We start from the raw sequence: 18,267 nt of genomic DNA, 5'->3' as shown, positions 1-18,267 counted from the left end.
CTTAAACCCACTCTACCTTCTTCCAAGTTCATTGAAAGAGTTACAAACTTCTTCTCACATGCCCAGAAGTTAGTGGAAGCACATTTAATTTTCTCTTGGCTGAGTACATAACACATACATTATATAATGCTTATTTCATGCATCTCCTATATATTTTTGTGTTGTGTAGACTGAAATAAATTTGGAGATTTTAGCAGTGTCATAGGAACATAAAAGTAAGAAGGACCTCAAGGGCCATCACAGTCTTTGGTGTTTACATGCACCATGTCTTATACTCCCTTTCATGGTAAAATGTGTGACCAGATGGAGTAGGTGAAAGGGGAAAATAAATTAGGTCTTGCATATTTCATAAACAGAAAAATTCTTCAATGCCACTGTGCGAAACCAGAGTTCTGCCTCCTGAAGTACATGGCTTCATACTCTTGTTATATTTTACTGCCGTTAAAGATAACAAAAAACGTTTTTACAAATACATCAACGCAAAAAGGAGGACTAAGGAGAATCTCCGTCCTTTACTGGATGCGGGGGGAAACTTAGTTACAAAAGATGAGGAAAAGGCTGAGGTGCTCAATGCTTTCTTTGCCTCAGTCTTTAGTGGCAAGACCGGTTGTTCTCTGGATACCTGGTACCCTGAGCTGGTGGAAGGGGATGGGGAGCAGGATGTGGCCCTCGCTATCCATGAAGAAATGGTTGGCGACCTGCTACGACACTTGGATGTACGCAAGTCAATGGGGCCGGATGGGATCCACCCGAGGGTACTGAGCGAACTGGCGGAGGATCTGGCCAAGCCACTTTCCATTATTTATCGGCAGTCCTGGCTATCAGGGGAGGTTCCAGTTGACTGGCGGCTAGCAAACGTGACGCCCATCTACAAGAAGGGCCGGAGGGTAGACCCGGGGAACTATAGGCCTGTTAGTTTGACCTCGGTGCCAGGGAAGCTCATGGAGCAGATTATCTTGAGGGTCATCACGCGGCACTTGCAGGGCAACCAGGCGATTGGGCCCAGTCAGCATGGGTTTATGAAAGGTAGGTCCTGCTTGACGAACCTGATCTCCTTCTATGACCAAGTGACGCGCTTGGTGGATGAGGGGAAGGCTGTGGATGTGGTCTACCTTGACTTCAGTAAGGCTATTGACACCGTTTCCCACAACATTCTCCTCGAGAAACTGGCTGCTCGTGGCTTGGACTGGTGTACGCTTTGTTGGGTTAAAAACTGGCTGGATGGCTGGGCCCAAAGAGTTGTGGTGAATGGAGCCAAATCCAGTTGGAGGCCGGTTACTAGTGGAGTCCCCCAGGGCTCAGTGCTGGGGCCGGTCCTCTTTAATATCTTTATCGATGACCTGGATGAGGGGATCGAGTGCACCCTCAGTAAGTTTGCAGATGACACCAAGTTAGGTGCGTGTCGATCTGCTCGAGGGAAAGAAGGCTCTGCAGGAAGATCTGGATAGGCTGGACCGATGGGCTGAGGTCAACTGCATGAAGTTCAACAAGGCCAAGTGCCGGGTCCTGCACCTGGGGCGCAACAACCCCAAGCAGCGCTACAGGCTGGGAGATGAGTGGCTGGAAAGCTGCCTGGCGGAGAAGGACCTGGGAATACTGGTTGATAGTCGGCTGAATATGAGCCAGCAGTGTGCTCAGGTGGCCAAGAAGGCCAACAGCATCCTGGCTTGCATAAGAAGCAGTGTGGCCAGCAGGTCTAGGGAGGTGATTGTCCCCCTGTACTCGGCTCTGGTGAGGCCGCACCTTGAGTACTGTGTTCAGTTTTGGGCCCCTCGCTACAAGAAGGACATGGAGGTGCTCGAGAGAGTCCAGAGAAGGGCAACGAAGCTGGTGAGGGGTCTGGAGAACAAGTCTTATGAGGAGCGGCTGAGGAAGCTGGGGTTGTTTAGCCTGGAGAAGAGGAGGCTCAGGGGAGACCTCATCGCTCTCTATAGGTACCTTAAAGGAGGCTGTAGAGAGGTGGGGGTTGGTCTGTTCTCCCATGTGCCTGGTGACAGGATGAGGGGGAATGGGCTAAAGTTGTGCCAGGGGAGGTTTAGGTTGGATATTAGGAAGAACTTCTTTTCCGAAAGGGTTGTTAGGCATTGGAATGGGCTGCCCAGGGAGGTGGTTGAGTCGCCATCCCTGGAGGTCTTTAAAAGACATTTAGATGTAGCCCTTAGTGATATGGTTTAGTGGAGGTCTTGTTAGTGTTAGGGCAGAGGTTGGACTAGATGATCTTGGAGGTCTCTTCCAACCTAGACGATTCTGTGATTCTGTGATTCTGTGATATTGAGACATATAGTAAATTGCAAAATTGTGTCATGTTTTCCTTTATGTTGTGAATTTTTTATTATTTTCTAACTTATGCAATGAATATGTATGTACACTTGCCTGAGTGTGTTTGGTGTGTATGTGTGTGAATTGTTACAAAAGTAATATGTATAAAATTAGGGAATAGTGTGTACTGTTTTAAACCATCTGAAGGAACAGAATACTTTCATAACAAAGCCTTTTCAAGTGGATAAATACAAACATATAAGTGCATATATATAAGTTTCTAATAAATCAGTAACCTTTACCCACTTAAATCCTAAACAGATTTCAGAGGTGATGGTGCCATATGTGTTTATTACCCAGAAAGTGAGGTAGAGCCCTGAAATTGTCTAAACAACTTCAATAGAGTAAAGGTTATCCTTTGGTAAGGCAGAAATTAGATTGATTTACTATGTCCTTTCATTACTTTACAACAATTTAAGAGACCACTCTTCTTGTGGCAGGTTTTAAATGCACTTGCTTTAAAGCAGCTCATGATGAATGGAAAGGAAAATCAAGGAGTACATGAAATAAAGACAATCAATCATTCTGTGTTAGCTGAGAGAAAGCCAATGGTTTTAGTTCCTGAGAGGTCCTTTAAATATTCACTGTACCCTGTAATGTACATTGACCCTTCAAGAATAAATATTGTCACTGCTACATTTTTTACTTCATTGGAGGAGTCTTTATGAAGATTTATTTTTTCTGGTTATGAGAAATATTGGCATGTACTGTTGAATATGTTTCTGTTGTTGTTAAATAGAACCAGGATATAGCCTACTTAAGGTACAGTAATCACAATAAATTAAAAAGTTACATCTACAGTTTGTAACATGTACTTAACATGAAGTCTTTTGGCAAAGTGATTGTTTGCTAGAACTTCCAATAAACAATTTATAGCACAACCTACCTGGAATACTCACATTTAGATGGGAAGCACTAAATAAAATTTTGAAAGACAATCCATAATTGCATCTATGGGAACAGTTTGGATACTGTGAAAAATATTCTCTTGCATGCATTACTTAGCATGCTATGTTGATAGTTAGGAATACAAGGCTCTAATGAGGAATTATAACAACGCAGACTGATTTCAGCTCTAATTGCTGGTAGGTCTTCGGGCTACCTGACTTGAAATGCCAGGTATTTTTATACTCTAACATTAACAGTTACAAAACAGATCTCTTGCTTGAGTGGCAGCTAGAGAGTCACATATGTCTTAGCATTTGGTTGTACAAAATCATGTCAGCTCCCCCAAAATGTCTATTATAAATCATTAATGACCATTTGAGTTGCTTTACTCAACTCAGCAACAGCTTCTGACTATTTTTAAGTGTTAATAATGCCACTGCAGGGAGGGAACTATAGGGAGAGGAAAGGGAAGTGATAGGAACTAGTACCTGAGTGAGACCGTTTTGCTTAATTTTGCTTTTGATGGTTGGTGGGACTCTTTTATGAAGTTGAATCTAGTGCTTGGTGCCCATTATCCGTGCTGAAAATCATCTTAACTGAACTATGCATAAAAGAAAGGTTAGATAATCTTCATAACGGTAGGGAGCACCTTCCTCATCCCCACCCTCCACTCCCCTACCCTTTTGCTGACAGTTTATCTATGCATCTACACTGAGGATCTATGGTTTCTAAGACTACATTAGAGGAAGAAGCAACAAATTGCGGTAACTTGATCAAATTCAACTTATAAACAAGTTGTGTCTCCATTCTTGTGGCTATATGATTTTAATAGATAGATCATTAGTTCAGTAACAAAAATCTTAATGAGCAGAATTCTCCTCATTATGACATTTCTGTAGCCTTGTGTTACTGTTCTCAACTTTGTGAACTTAATAGGTTCTTGAATTTGTAGATGTTTACATACAGATTGATATTGTTTCTGTTTCTAAAGCCAGGATGATACTAGAAACAGTAGTCATGGACTTCACCTGTGAAAACAATATGAAAAGATGGATGGATGGATGGATGGATGGATGGATGGATAGATGGATGGATGGGTAGGTAGACAGACAGACATACATTTGTATTTATTGGAAGTCCAGATAAATGCGTTCACAAATAATAAGGTTTTTCTGAAATGTAGCTGTCAGGTTTTATTTCTTGACCACTTATTTAATTTTAATGAACTCTGGAGCCTGAGATGGGTGATTGTGGATCTATTTTACACTGGGAAATATAGATAAGCAGGTTAGATATTAAGGTCTGTGAAGACAATGACCTCTAAACCGTTACTGTCTGTCACAGTACAGTGTGATAGCTAATGCTGGCCCAATTGTCAAGGAACTAATAAGCTCCTCAAGCCCATGCACTGATTAATACAATGGCATGGTTTCTGATAGAGCTTGAAGTTTCTGGGTGTGCTATATGTTATGCATGATTTTCACGCAGCTTTGATATTTATGAGTGAGACATTTGCAACATATGCAGTAATAAGAAACACTTCAGGTCTCCAAAAAGCTGTTTTCTACTACCAGACTAGCCTGCTTCTTTGGTAGGAAGTTGTTCTTACCAGGTGCATCCTTTAGTTACTGAATCCCACAGTTCAAAATGGAATTCTCTTCATACTATTCATCATGGAAGTTGTAAACTCAAATGTCCACTGAAAACAGAGTATCTGTTTTTAAAATGTTTTGGGTGGATGTTGCTTCTGCTTTCAGCAGAGGGCTGAAAGAAGAACACAAGTGGACTCTTAAACAGAACTTCTCAGTAAAGCCAGGAAACAGGTTATCAACACTTAAGCTGTTCTTATTGTGTCCCTTATCATAATCGACAGTTTGACGTAAAACTTGGTCACATGATCACCAGGCAGGTATGTAAATGGATAAGAGGTCACTTTTCACATATGCTTGCTGAAAAGGAAACACATTTAAAGGAAGTTTCAGTCAAAACAATGACAATATGCAAATGTTCAGTTTTATGTTGGCTGTTTTTTTTTTTTTTTTCAACTAACAAAAAGTATAGCAGAGTCTCCGATTATAGTTTCTACAATACTTATTTACTTTCACTAGTGATTACAGGAGCTTGGAATGAACGTTTTTCTTTGATGGGACACCTTTTCAATAGGAGAATACAAAACCTGCTTAAATATTAACCCCTAAAATTATTCAGTCTATGCTTAAAGCTTGAGCTGTTGACTGTGGGATTATAAAGTACATAGGATTTGCATACTTAAAACTCTGCAGGATAGTTGTACTTGGAAGGTGCCCAATTTAAATTGAAAGGGTGGTTATAGTGAAGTCTGTCTCTTGGCTAGAGCTTCACATCGGTATGTCTCAAAGCACTGGAAAGTGCAAAACAAAATCACTCCTCTGGCATTTTACGGAGGGCAAAACAGGAGTAGGGGTGTGGGATGACTTTCAGGCGAGTGGCAGAGTTAGGAGAAGCACTTGTTCTGTTGCTCTGCTGTTGCGTGGGCCTTTGGCTCCTTCCCATGACACTGCTGAGGTGGGTAAGGGAGTTGCAATGTCTCCTAGAGAAATACTTGCAGGCCAGGTATGGCCTTGAGCTCCCTGCTACTTTGTAAGTGAGCATATACCCCGGGGTGAGAGACTGCTGCAGCTCCACGCACTGGGGAAAGGTTAGGCTGCATGTGAGGTTTCCAGGTCTACTGCAAATCTGGGCATCCTTTTTCCCCTCAGCATACAGATCCATGTTCTTTCTTCTGTATGGTTAGGTGAGAGAGAAATAAAAAATCATCGACAATGTTTTGTGGATAGAAGGTGTTATTGTTGCTTGCCTGTCTGAAAATGGCAAAGTGGTGGGACTGAAGTGACGGCCACTTCCAGAGGTCTTCTACAAAAGACTTTCTACCATGCCACACGCAAAATCAGGTCATTTATTTTGCACCCACAGCATATTTTTGAGAAAGTTATTGTTTTTCAGTATTTATTAACTGTCTCATGGGGACTATTTCTTAAGTCCCTCTACTGAGAAATCTAAGTTTTCTCAAGTAACCTGCAAGTAGTTTCCTGCCTCTCCCTTTCACATTTCCTGCACCAAAACTCTTTTAGGTGGCTAATTGTGGGTGAGACTGAATGTGCCTTCTCATCTCCAGCTAACACTGTGGCATACTTCTAGAGGTCACCCAAGTTACTCTGAGGACTACAACTGGCCAGAAAGCTTTCGGTATGACTCCAGACAATACATAGCACTCAAAATACTGTACTGAATTGCTCTACATCCTTCCAAAGCTAGGTACTTGAGTCAGGCCTGTGCTCCCAGGCTTTCCCTACTGTGCTGTCTGGATGTCCTCCAAAAGCAGAGTTCCTGCTGCAGTTGTAAGTAGACGTCTTCTTCCATCAAATGGAGCCAGGGCTCATAGAGGTCTTTTAAGCTCTTCCAGCCTTTTTACCCAGAAAGCACTCAACACACGTGAGGGATGCAGATGTAGTCTTTGAAAGAGATATGACCAAATACTTTCAAATATATATTTCTAAATCCTGGCCTGTTTTCTTAGACATCCTGGTCTCCAAACAGGAGTGATTTGTGAGAGGAAATTTTATGTGACGGTGGAAAAAAAGATTTTCCTGGCAGGTTAGCTTTTAAAGACAACATGGCAGCTATGTAAGCATGCAGAAAAATGCAGAGCAAGAGTTTTTAACACGGGGAAGATGGTTTTCAGTGCAACTGATACAGTCCTGGGCTTGTCATAGAAGTGGTTATCAGGCAGACCTGCAGTGGTTTGTGTTATTGTCAGTACCACAAGAAGACACCGCTGGTTCAGTGAATATCGCTTCACTTTACGGTAACTCTAGATTTGGCCCAGCATGAATCTTCATATACATGTGCATGTAATGGGTCTACAGCACGTATAAAATGTGTATGTTCTATAATTACCACGTCAGGATTTAGTTGTATATGTGTTGAAGTATGTATAACTGTACATTATATGAACTATGTTATTACTAACATTTATGAAATAGATTTCAAAAGACATCCTGGATTTTTTTTTTTAAGTGATAACTTTAATATATTAACAGTACATATGAAAAGTTTTCATTCAGACTGTGGGCAGAATATCACAGTTTAGTGTAGTAGCTGATTTTACTAAAATGTAATGTAAACTGTTTTCCCCATATGGCAAATGCAACCAGGTTCTATTGCAAATTTAGTGTTTGCCACATTTTTGAGCTAGACCTAAGGGCAAAAAATGATTTGGTAACACTAAGTTTGGGATTTTAGTCTTCTTTAAGCTTATAATCAGCTGAAGAGTTTTTATTTGTAGATTTTATATATATATATATGCATAATATATTTTTATATATACACATATGTATATATTATGAAAGAATAAAAGGTTTATGGTTTTTTAATCTTTCAGGCTTACATTCCAGCTGGAAGTGAGTTTTTATAGTTATAAAAATTTAAAATACGCTTTTGTAATGAAATTTATCATATTCCTAAGGGTTATATCAAAAATACAGCTTCTGTACAAGTAACTGAGGTGATATTTTACTACATCTTCAATACGAAAATTTGGTTTACAATATGATTTTGTATAGTGAATAAACCAAACATTTACTTACTCCTTTCTTTAAACATATTCAATGTATTATTCGCCGTTACCTCTAGCAAACTTTCTGCATGCATATTTCCTTTTCTGTTTAATTTCATGTGGTTTAGTCATGATTTTAATTGCCTTTAGAAGGTCCCTTACAGTTCTTTAGATAACAAACAAGTAACAATCCCTATGAAAACATCAGAGGCTAACATTTCCATTTCTCAGACCTTAACAGCAGGAAGCTTATGAGTGTAACAGCCAGAGAGGGTCAGGTTTGCAATATTGTCTTGTCCCTAGCATTTGTATTTTTCAGGAAAAGGCTGCAATTAACTGTGCTCCTGTGAAAATATTGTAGTTTCTTTGCTGTAGCTTGTGCTGTCTGAAGACTGCAAATATGAATAGAGAAAACCAGAATGCACTGAACGCAATTAAACTCAGAAACAACGTTATCTTCAATTCAGAGTTCTGTATCATATATAATGGTACAGCAATTTATATATAGCATGACTATACCGAGGTTAAATTGTATGTTTGCTTTGCAAGCCAGATATGTTCATTTTCTTAAACTTAAAAATACGCCGTATATCCTTTCAATAAATCTGCTAACACTACAGAGCAGCTGTTATACAAGCAGAGCTATAACAGGGTTGCTAGAACAATCCATGAGCAGAACTGATGATTTGAAGATCTGGGAAGAATTTGTTTCAGCTTACATTTAGTACATTCTTCATTTTACTAAAAAGCAATAAAGTTTTTTAAATGTTATTATTCTGATCCTAAACCAAGATTAGATTATTTTATCACCTCTTGCTAAGTAATACTGCTTTCAGTAACACTAAATTAATAAACTTCAATTACAAAATACCTTTACACTTCTTAAATAGCAAGATAAGGACATACAGTTTGTTTAATTTGGACAATATTTCTATAAATTGCATGTCTTCTATGTTTCACGAAATGCATGCTACAAGATATTGACTATATTAGACCTTTATTTAATACACAATTTAGAGCATTGCTTAGAGAAAACAGCATTTATATTTTCTTTCTTAAAATATTTCACTATTGAATATTAACATTTCCTTTTATTCCAGCTCAATTTGTAATCTAATAATGGCTAATTGTTATGTGCTAAACACTAGTTACTCTTTTACGCTTTATTAATAGAGGAGCATATTAAAATAGCACTATCTTAAGCAAATCTATAGGCATTTATTTTTAGAGTAAGTTATTTTTGTTTGTTTTCTTTTTTTTTCCTTTTTTTTAAAAAAAGTTTCTTCTTGGGAAAGTAAGGCTTTTGCCATGTACAATACTATTTTGCATGTATTCATTTAAATACTAAAAACTGTAGTACTGCTCGATCCATATCTGACTGCTAGGTTTCAATTGACAGCTGAGGATTTGTGACTGGACCATGAATCAAAACGGCAGGCATTTATACCCCAGTGCCAGTGAGGATACATTGGGAATTACTTGGCAAAGGTAACATTTTAATTATTTCCCCTACACCACATAAAAAATTTACATTGAGCTACAGTATCTGTTTTAGCGGGCCTCCAGAGGAATATGTGACAGAATCTAATCTGTGTGTAATATTTCTCCAGTACACATTTAGGTTATCTTTAATGTAAGTTGAATTTAGGAGCTACTCTAATTAAGCACCTGGAATGATGATGCTGTGCTGTCAAATGCAAAGTGTTTACAAATTAAAGAGAATACTGATTTTAGGTTTAAAAAATGAAAATGTCATTTGCAGAATTAAACATCATATTTTGGGGGACTTCGTGGCTAATACAAAGAAAATGGTGCTGTGAGAGGTATAGATGTGGATAAGAGTAAATGTCTTAAATGGTGGTGGTTTTGAGCAATGAATAACCATACTATTAACAGAGGAATTTGTGACTAATAAGCCCGTGTAGATTTAGGTCACTAACGTACATGAAGGTAAGATATAAACCATCATATTTCTAAACTAAATACCAAAATAATTAGGAAGTATTTCCACAAAAGACAGTTTATTTTGTATGCAAAACCAAAAAAGCAAACAAAAATACAGAAAGCAAAAAGAAGCCCACCCCACCAAACCTTTCCCATGGGTGAAAAAATACCTTCCTCCCCACCCCCCAACAAACCCCACAACTTTTGGTACATTAATCAATTACTTGTTACTATCCTTTACATCTGTCGGCATATAATGAATTATGGTAACAGTAGGGGGGGGTGTATCTAAATAGATGTGTAAACAAATCAGCATAATTGTGATACATCTGTTTTCCACCTCTTTCATGTGCAGGATTATCTGCAACAATTAATGGGGGTTGTTCGTGTAAAGTACGCAGATTGGGAGCCTCTCAAATGTAGCTACTCAATCTCAAAATAATTTTAAATACTTCTCAGGCATTTGTGTGCATATGACAATATAGGCACTAGGCACTTACACTCTGTGTAAGCCTGTATGTAAGTGTGAGTGTGTATATATAGAATGCTTTTTAATGTACTATATTATGCTATGGATTTCTAGAAGTTTGGGGATTTTTTGAGTATCAGCTTGGAAGGGTAATTACAGAATTTGAAAATTAGTGCCGTTTACAAATCTGAACTTGAAATGCCTTAAATATTGTTGCTTTGCTTTCTGCAGTTTTTCTGATATAATGTTTATCTGGAAAAATTGTTGTGCGAAAGCAAGTTGTAGTTATTTCTTCCATTATAGATTATGGCACAAAAGCACAATGGAAAATTAGCTAATGGATTCACCTCACCTCCTCAAGGGCTATGATTCCCATTACAATCCCCATCATGCAATAACTGCCACAGTTTTCAATGTACCGTCAAGAGTGAATCTGAACTGAGCTAGTGAGCATGGGGTTGGCAGTGGTGGTGATTTATTCCTCCCCTACAAAGGGTTTTTTTTTTTCTACTGGGCATTGACAGGCATTAGGAAATTATCACACAACTGCCTACGTAGGAATATCTTTGAATAGTTTAAATCAGTCATCACTCATGACCTCTTTAAAGCAATGACAATTTATATCAGCACTGTCCTGGTATTTGGTGAATTGTTTTTTTTCAGTACCTATCACTCACAACCTGAGGGAGTAATTCATGAAAAGAAAGGAAAATGGGGGAAAATTTTCCAGGTGATGACCAAGGAAGCTTTGGTGATGAATGCAGGCACATTCTATTACTTGTTCATCTTTACATGCAAAACTGGTTTGCAGGCAGCTCCTGGAGTGCTACCTGCCAGTTTAGCCCTACCAGTGGACACAAATTCTGCCAGGTGAGCTCGGGCACAGATTGGTGCTTGCTCTTGATGTGCCTAGGCCATGCTTATTTGGCTTAGAATTAAACACAGCCTTGAAGGACAAAAAAACTTCCTGTAGTTCTCCCTAAGTAGACGGCTGTAGGATTTGGGCTTTGGAATACAGAATTCTTGAAATCCCCATGTAAATGGGGATCTAAGAACAGAACAGAAATGATATCTGAGCAGAACAAGGGGCAGTGAGCCTTTCTAACACTAAAACTAGTAAGCACTGAAAAAAAAAAGAAAAAAAAAAAAAGAAAAAAGAATGGATTGCAAAAGGAATTGCTGCTCACTGTCAGAGAGAGAGCAGCAATTTGACTGTCCATACAGTCAAATTTTCTCCCACAAAAGTGTTTGACAAATGTTTGATTGCGTGGATTTTTCTAATCTGCAGTTCACTTTTTGATGGTATTCCGTCTGACCTTTTATAGCAGGCTTTTGTCATTATCTTAAGTGTAATGGTTTTCAGAAATGTCATTGACCTCAAGAAAGTCAAATTTTAGCAGTGAATGTTATCCAAATGTTAGTTGTCTTGTCTGTACAGGAATCAGGTAAGGGAAGAGACCAAGCAGAAATCTTTGTCCTGGTATATTGTTGGTGACCAGCATTTTCAGAACTTAGGGAAGATGTGCAGAAGATGAGAAAACCTCTGTTATTTTTGTGTTCTTTGTCTCATTAGTAGCTGCCTTTCATATGACAGTAGATATGGTACATAGACTTCAAAATAAATTTGCTGTGATTATCCTTCCTTGTAAAATTCTGTTAGCATTTATAGTCCCAGACATAAGACACATCTTATTGATACACAGAAGACTGAAATTTGCAAACAAAGAGAATATGAGTAATAGGAGATTAAAAAACAAAACAAACAAACAAAAAATCCTTTAAGACTGTGAGACACCATTTTCTTCAAAAGTAGAATAACTGTAAGGAGTAGTGATAACTAAAAATACATAAATACCTTTCTCACATGAATTAAACATATCGGTATCTTCAAAGGAGATACTTCTATAAAACTTCCTGTGAGCATCCTAAAAAATGGAAAAAAGCATTATTTGGTAAGGTATTGGAAAGTCATTTTTATTTTGTTCCTGATACCCTATCTACAATTAACTTTTTGCTGTTTGTATAGTGTTTATTATATATGTTTTATTAAATCTGCTGAACTTTGAACAACGTTTAAGCTCATCAGCAGAATTGGGCTCTGAAGTACTTTTACGATAATTTAGGTCGATTTTGCTCTATGTACGAAGAAGATAATCAGAATCCATTAAAAATACCCCTTCTTTTTTCATAATTGCTGTTCTGTAATAATAACTATCTTTGGAGACAGAAGTTAAGGGGAAGTTGTGAAAATCTGTAAGGCTCAGTTAGGAGAAGGCAGTCTCAGTCACTATCTGAGAGCAAGAGTATATGCAACAAGTAATCCTAAAACATGAGTGAGAGTGAGGAAGAATTGTGCTTGTGTTGGGGAGGGAGCCTGATAACAAGAGCTTGAGTCTCAGGCACTCATTACTGGATGGTATTACTGGACAGTAATTCCAGTGGGACCACTCTAACAGCCTGCATGATGGGGCTCTTTAATTGTGTGTGGAGTATTTGCAAGTCTTTCACAGACTGCAAGCAAAGTTTCATTGTCGAAGTGTACATTTTAACTCAGCTATTGTTAAATAGCGTTTTTATTTATTTTATATAATACAAATTATTATTATTCATACTAGAATATATGTTACTTTTATGAGTTAGCTGTAGCTTTAACATTATATTTACACTACACAGGCGAATGCACTATGTTAGCATTTCCTGCTTTCAGCCTGTTATCTCAACACAAATGTACAGTACAACAGCTGGTTTGTTCCTGGAGATGCTGGGGAGAGTTTTATTCTCAGAGTACTGAATTTGCTTCCCAGCTCTAGCCGTAGGGGTGTTCAAATGCTCAACTTTCCGGGCAGCACTTTTCCCCAAGCATTGTTCTGGGTTTATAGCAATAGTGTTGATAAGATGGCCAAATGGGATAAACTCTGGTTTGTGGAAGAAGCAGGAGGGCAGATGAGAATGGGTGTAAATTCCTTTCATCTCACAGTACCTTGTATGTGTTTGGAATCTAGCAAACACATAGCTAAAGTAACACAGTCATAAGCACGTGATAAATGTGATAAGCACATTTTGGCAAATATGGACACCTGTTAGATCAATGGTTCATGTCGTAGACCTCCCCTTCCCCCACTCCCCCCTCCCCCCCTCCCCTTCTCCCCTTCCCTCCCTTTCTGCCTTGAGCAATGTTTTGGAAAAGAAATATCAATTCAAGCATTGTGATTTAAGAACAAAAATGCTTAAAGTATACTTACCGTAAAAGTATTCATAGAAAGAAAACCTAGTGATTTCTGGTCTTCATCAATTTAAATTGCTAACTCTAATAGTTTCGCTCAACTCTGTAATAGAGAAAGATGTGCAGAACATTATGTTTCCTCTCCATCTAGGCAAACATCTTCAGACACTTCCTAAGAAATTAATTGTATTCAAGCCAGACTTGCATGCTGCCATCCCACAGGAAATGGGTCAGCAATCCATTAAGATGCCATTAGATAATCTAATTTGGAACTTAATCTCTAAATTAACCATGCTCCATACTTGAAGCATACTTGAGAGAAAGAAAAAAAGTTTATGTTTGAGTCGATAGGGGAGCTGAAGCGTGAAGAAGGCTGTTTGTTTTTTTCTGTAGCTGTGGTCACGTCTCAAGCTGTCTGGTAACCAGGAGAAACCAGACATGATGTAATTCCAGATTGAACTTGAACTTCAGGGATTTAGAATGGGGGAACAATGGACCATAGGAATCAATAATGTCCATTTTCCACATGATTATGTTTGGAGCTTTAAGTTAACCTTTATGGGGGAAGCAGCAAGAACTGTAGTGTGACCAAAATGAATGAGATGATCCAGAAGCAAGATGTTAAAGTAAAGAAAACAACTTCAGTGATATTTCTGAGCAGCACTGCAGATTCCAGCAGGATTAGAAAAGTTCCCGCTCTGTAGTGAACTGGTTGCCTGTTCTGAGCACTCTTTGTTCACTTAGGTAGGACAAACTTAATCTTATGTTTCCTGTCAGATGATTTTTGGCAGCAATGTTAGGAAAGGAGGAGCATATTATAGAGAACTCCCAAGTGTAAACTGTATCTTTAACCCCTTGGTTACTCCAGATTTCTACTTCACCACCTTACCTCCAAATGTTTCCACTAAAGCAGAAAAACTACTTTTTTCTCTTCTCTTCTCTTCTCTTCTCTTCTCTTCTCTTCTCTTCTCTTCTCTTCTCTTCTCTTCTCTTCTCTTCCTTCTCTTCTCTTCTCTCTCCTCTTCTTCTCTTCTCTTTCTCTTCTCTTCTCTCTCTTCTCTTCTCTCTTCTTCCTCTTCTCTTCTCTTCTCTTCTCTTCTCTTCGCTTCTCTTCTTCTCTTCTCCTTCTTTCTCTTCCTCTCTCTTCTCTTCTCTTCTCCTTCTCTTCTCTTCTCTCTCTCTCTTCTCTTCTCTTCCCCTTCTCTTCCCTTCCCTGCCCTGCCCTGCCTGCCCTGCCCTGCCCTGCCCTGCCCTGCCCTGCCCTGCCCTGCCCTGCCCTTGCCTGCCCGTCCCTGCCCTTCCCTGCCCTTCCTTCCCTTTCCCTTCCCTTCTCTGCCCTCCCCTCCCCTCCCCCTCCCCCTCCCCTCCTCTTCCTTCTCTCTCTTTTCTCCTTCCTTCTCTCCTTCCTTTTCTCCTTCCTTCTCTCCTTCCTTCCTTCCTTCCTTCCTTCCTTCCTTCCTTCCTTCCTTCCTTCCTTCCTTCCTTCCTTCCTTTCCAGTTAGAGTTATCAACGTTAGTATTTAGTCATGCTAATTTGGCAAATAAACATTTGGACATGTTTTTGAAAAGTGCTGAGTTAAAGAATCTAACAGATTGCAATTGGAAATATTAATGTTCCACTGGGGGCAGCAGTGTAAATGCTGCTGTGATTAAATTTACAAGTATCTTTGCTGACATTTATGGAAGAGTGAATCACAATAGATCTGGAGAAATAAAAATTGTTTGGACATTGAAAGAAGGTCCTTTTCTAAATCTTTCCTTTGGACGGTTATTTTCTGCTTGGTTTGATAAATTTACCTAAAAGTGCAGAGTCTATTTTTTTAGGTTACCCAACAGTTTCTGCTAACCCATTCTGCTAAGCCCACATTCTTCATGGTTTGTCTTTATGGGAGGTGACCTTCCAGTTGGTGATAGTCCACTGTATGCATGTGCATGTTTACAATCCTTCTTCAGCCCTGACCCTGCATCAGACACTCAGACACATATGGTCCAGGTGCAGAATGGCCATGCACCATTTCTCCAGGCCCTATCTCTCCTGTGGATTTTATTTAGCAATGGTAAGCTCTGTGAACTCCCCATGGTCTTTCTATCTTTCTCTTTTTTCTTTTTTTTCAGTTATGCTATCACAAAAATTGGTCCGCGGGGAGTAGTAGTAGTATAATTACAGCATAATTCCCTTTTCCCTCCTCTGGGCATAAATCTGTAGGTCTTTGCTTCCTCCATCTGCTAGATGGGTGGTATGTGCCCTACTAAACTGTTAAGTCTTCCTAAATTAATTTGATATAATATCTAATATATCTCTTGAAATAAATGCCCACCTTGGAGGTGAAATTTGGCAGCTATTTAACTGCAGATACTGGTTTAAGATGGAGAATAACAGAACAACTACATTAAGTAGATGCTAGAGGGGTGGTTATTCTTTTGGCAGAAATGTACGAGTTGGAATTTAGCCATGCACTGAGGTTAATACAATTGCTTTTCCAAAGTTCATATGATCTTAACAGTTTAAATGGTAAGGTTCCATGTACTTCTGTGGGGGAGCACTTGCTTTGCGCTGTGACAGAAAAACCTTGCTTAGTGACTTGCTAGTGCCATTTCTCTCAACGTCATTCTCTCAAAGTCATTTCTGCCTCTCCCCTCCTGCCTAAAGACTGACCTGGCATGATCTAGTTTGCCTCATCTAAGCTGGTGTGTATGTTCATGCATAGGATAGTAGAGCTGCAAGAAGGAAACCCTGTTTTGGATTCACTTTCCAAATGGTGGAATAGTCTTAAACACTTTTGAGGCTTTTAAAAATACAGTAACTGGTGGAAAATAATCTTAAAATGCTTCAGATTTGCTCAAGTCTGATTGGATTTATTTTTATTGCATTTAGTTAATTGTTTAATGTTATTATAGTTTTTATTTTATTATAACCTCCAAAGCGGACTGTATATACATATAATGCTAGTACTTCTTGTAGTCCATTCCAGTAATATCTTACTCAGAGGTTCTTGAAAGAGCAATTACTATCTTTAAGAGGAAATCATGGAAGAAATCTTGATTGAATTAGCATGTGAAAACTGTAATGGAGAATGTTTACCCAGTAGGATGTTTGCAGAATCTTCCTTTGCTATTTTATTACATTCGAACGGATAAATAATTTATACTTGCCATGGATAGAGGGAGGGCTGGTGACTATATAACACACCTGATAGTCTAGCTATGGTGAGAGAATACTGTTTCTGGTAGCAAAATTACTTAGATGTATAATGCTTCATGAAGACAGTTCTTGCAAACCATACTCATTTTCAAGAGCTACTAGTCTGAATCACACAGGTAACTGTAAGCCGTACCTGATGGTAGTTCCTGTGTAATTTTCTTCAAAACTTAGGTTAGAGCAGTTTTTTGGAGGTCTCATTTCATATTCAAAGGGACATGCATTTATACCACCATATGTATCAGTGCAGGGCACACAGATCTCCTAAGGAAAAGTGAGCTGGAATGTGGGTAGACCTGCTTTATTCTAGCCATACACACACAGCTTTTTTATCTGAAGGAGGAGCCAAGTGGGCAGAGCAACATCTCAGTAACTTCTGCAAGGACAACCAGCTTCACTGCGTCCTGGGCAACAGCAAGAGTTTCAGCTTACCTTGCTTTCCCCTCATGTTCAGGTGCTTAGTGAATAGAGAAAAAGCGTTGCCTCTGCTTTTGTGAAACTTAGGACTGGAAGTTTATCTGGGACATATATAAATCACTGAACAGTGTGGTGAAGGGAAAGATACATTCCCCTTTCCTACCGTTGCCACCTGTGTAGGCCCCAGGCAGAGTTTGTTTTGCAGCCAGCACTAGCTGGCACTTTTGCTAGGAAGTTCTGCAGACGAGTGTCGATGATTTCCACAGCAGAAGCTAAACTCCCCAGTTCTCACAGAAGATTCCTTCAGAGCAGGTTTGAGAAAACTGGTGGGAGACCTTGGTCTGGGCTGACAGTCTGCTTCTGCTGCACACAGAAGCATGGGGGAACTACAAAGAAAGGAGTGGCTCATATGTAGCTGAAAGTACAATTAAATTTATTGGAAGTGTTATGGGGCATAGGTGGGAATGCTGGATAGACAACTGTATGTGTATGTAGCTTCACAAAGCCTGAGCTATCTTTTTGGTTATGGCTTGTATCACAGCTGTTCTCAGAGCTTTGCGCTTTGCTTAGTGCTTCACTGTACTGTTTACCTCAATATTTTTCACTTGGGTTTCCTCTTTTGCCTGCAGTATATGTTGGGTGGTGGTATCAGGCCTGGAGCGTCCACAGACACAGTCACATAAAACTGCAGTACGATGAGTTTGATTTCCAAAATACACTCTGATCTCACTAGGCCTTGAAGATCCTTGTGCAGGAAGTGTTGGTGGACAGGCTGCAGGGCCTGCCCTTCCCTGCTGCCCCAGGGCCTGCCCCTGCCTGGTGGGTAGGGACTTTGGCCCCCCTCCAGAGCTTTCCAAGCGGTTGCTTTTCCAGCACACGGATGGCATGTTGTTGTCCTGGCATCATAGGTGCCTTCATCATTATCCATGGCAGGCAGTAGGCAGCTCTGCAGTGGCGGTCGGTGTATTGCGAGCAAGAGGCTTCCCGAAGTCAGAAGGGATCTGCATAGTGTTAAAATACAGGAGATTTATTGCTCCCTGAGGATTCATAAGCAGCACTGACAAATTTACTGCATGCTGCATTTTTGTGAGGATCGTAACGTAAGATGGAAGGTTTGGAAGGTTTAAAGAAACATCCCTATTAAATTTGCTAGTCATACGGCAACAACAGTCCTATTAGTCACTTGCTGCAATTTATTTTTATTGAGCACTTTC

The 18,267-nt window shown here is 39.5% G+C and overlaps 1 protein-coding gene across 1 annotated transcript in view; it reads left to right on the top strand.

The window, feature by feature from the left end:
• Positions 1-18,267, top strand: part of LOC121062395 (nuclear factor 1 B-type) — a 40,971-nt gene that overhangs the window by 18,897 nt on the left and 3,807 nt on the right. The window contains exon 5 of the mRNA XM_040542403.1: positions 9,201-9,289. Within this exon, the coding sequence (XP_040398337.1) occupies positions 9,201-9,289 (89 nt within the window). The remainder of the gene's footprint in view (positions 1-9,200; positions 9,290-18,267) is intronic.

Source organism: Cygnus olor, chromosome Z (genome assembly GCF_009769625.2).
Source record: "Cygnus olor isolate bCygOlo1 chromosome Z, bCygOlo1.pri.v2, whole genome shotgun sequence".
Classification (NCBI taxonomy): Eukaryota; Metazoa; Chordata; class Aves; order Anseriformes; family Anatidae; genus Cygnus; species Cygnus olor.
This window is presented reverse-complemented; position numbering and strand designations above follow the sequence as displayed.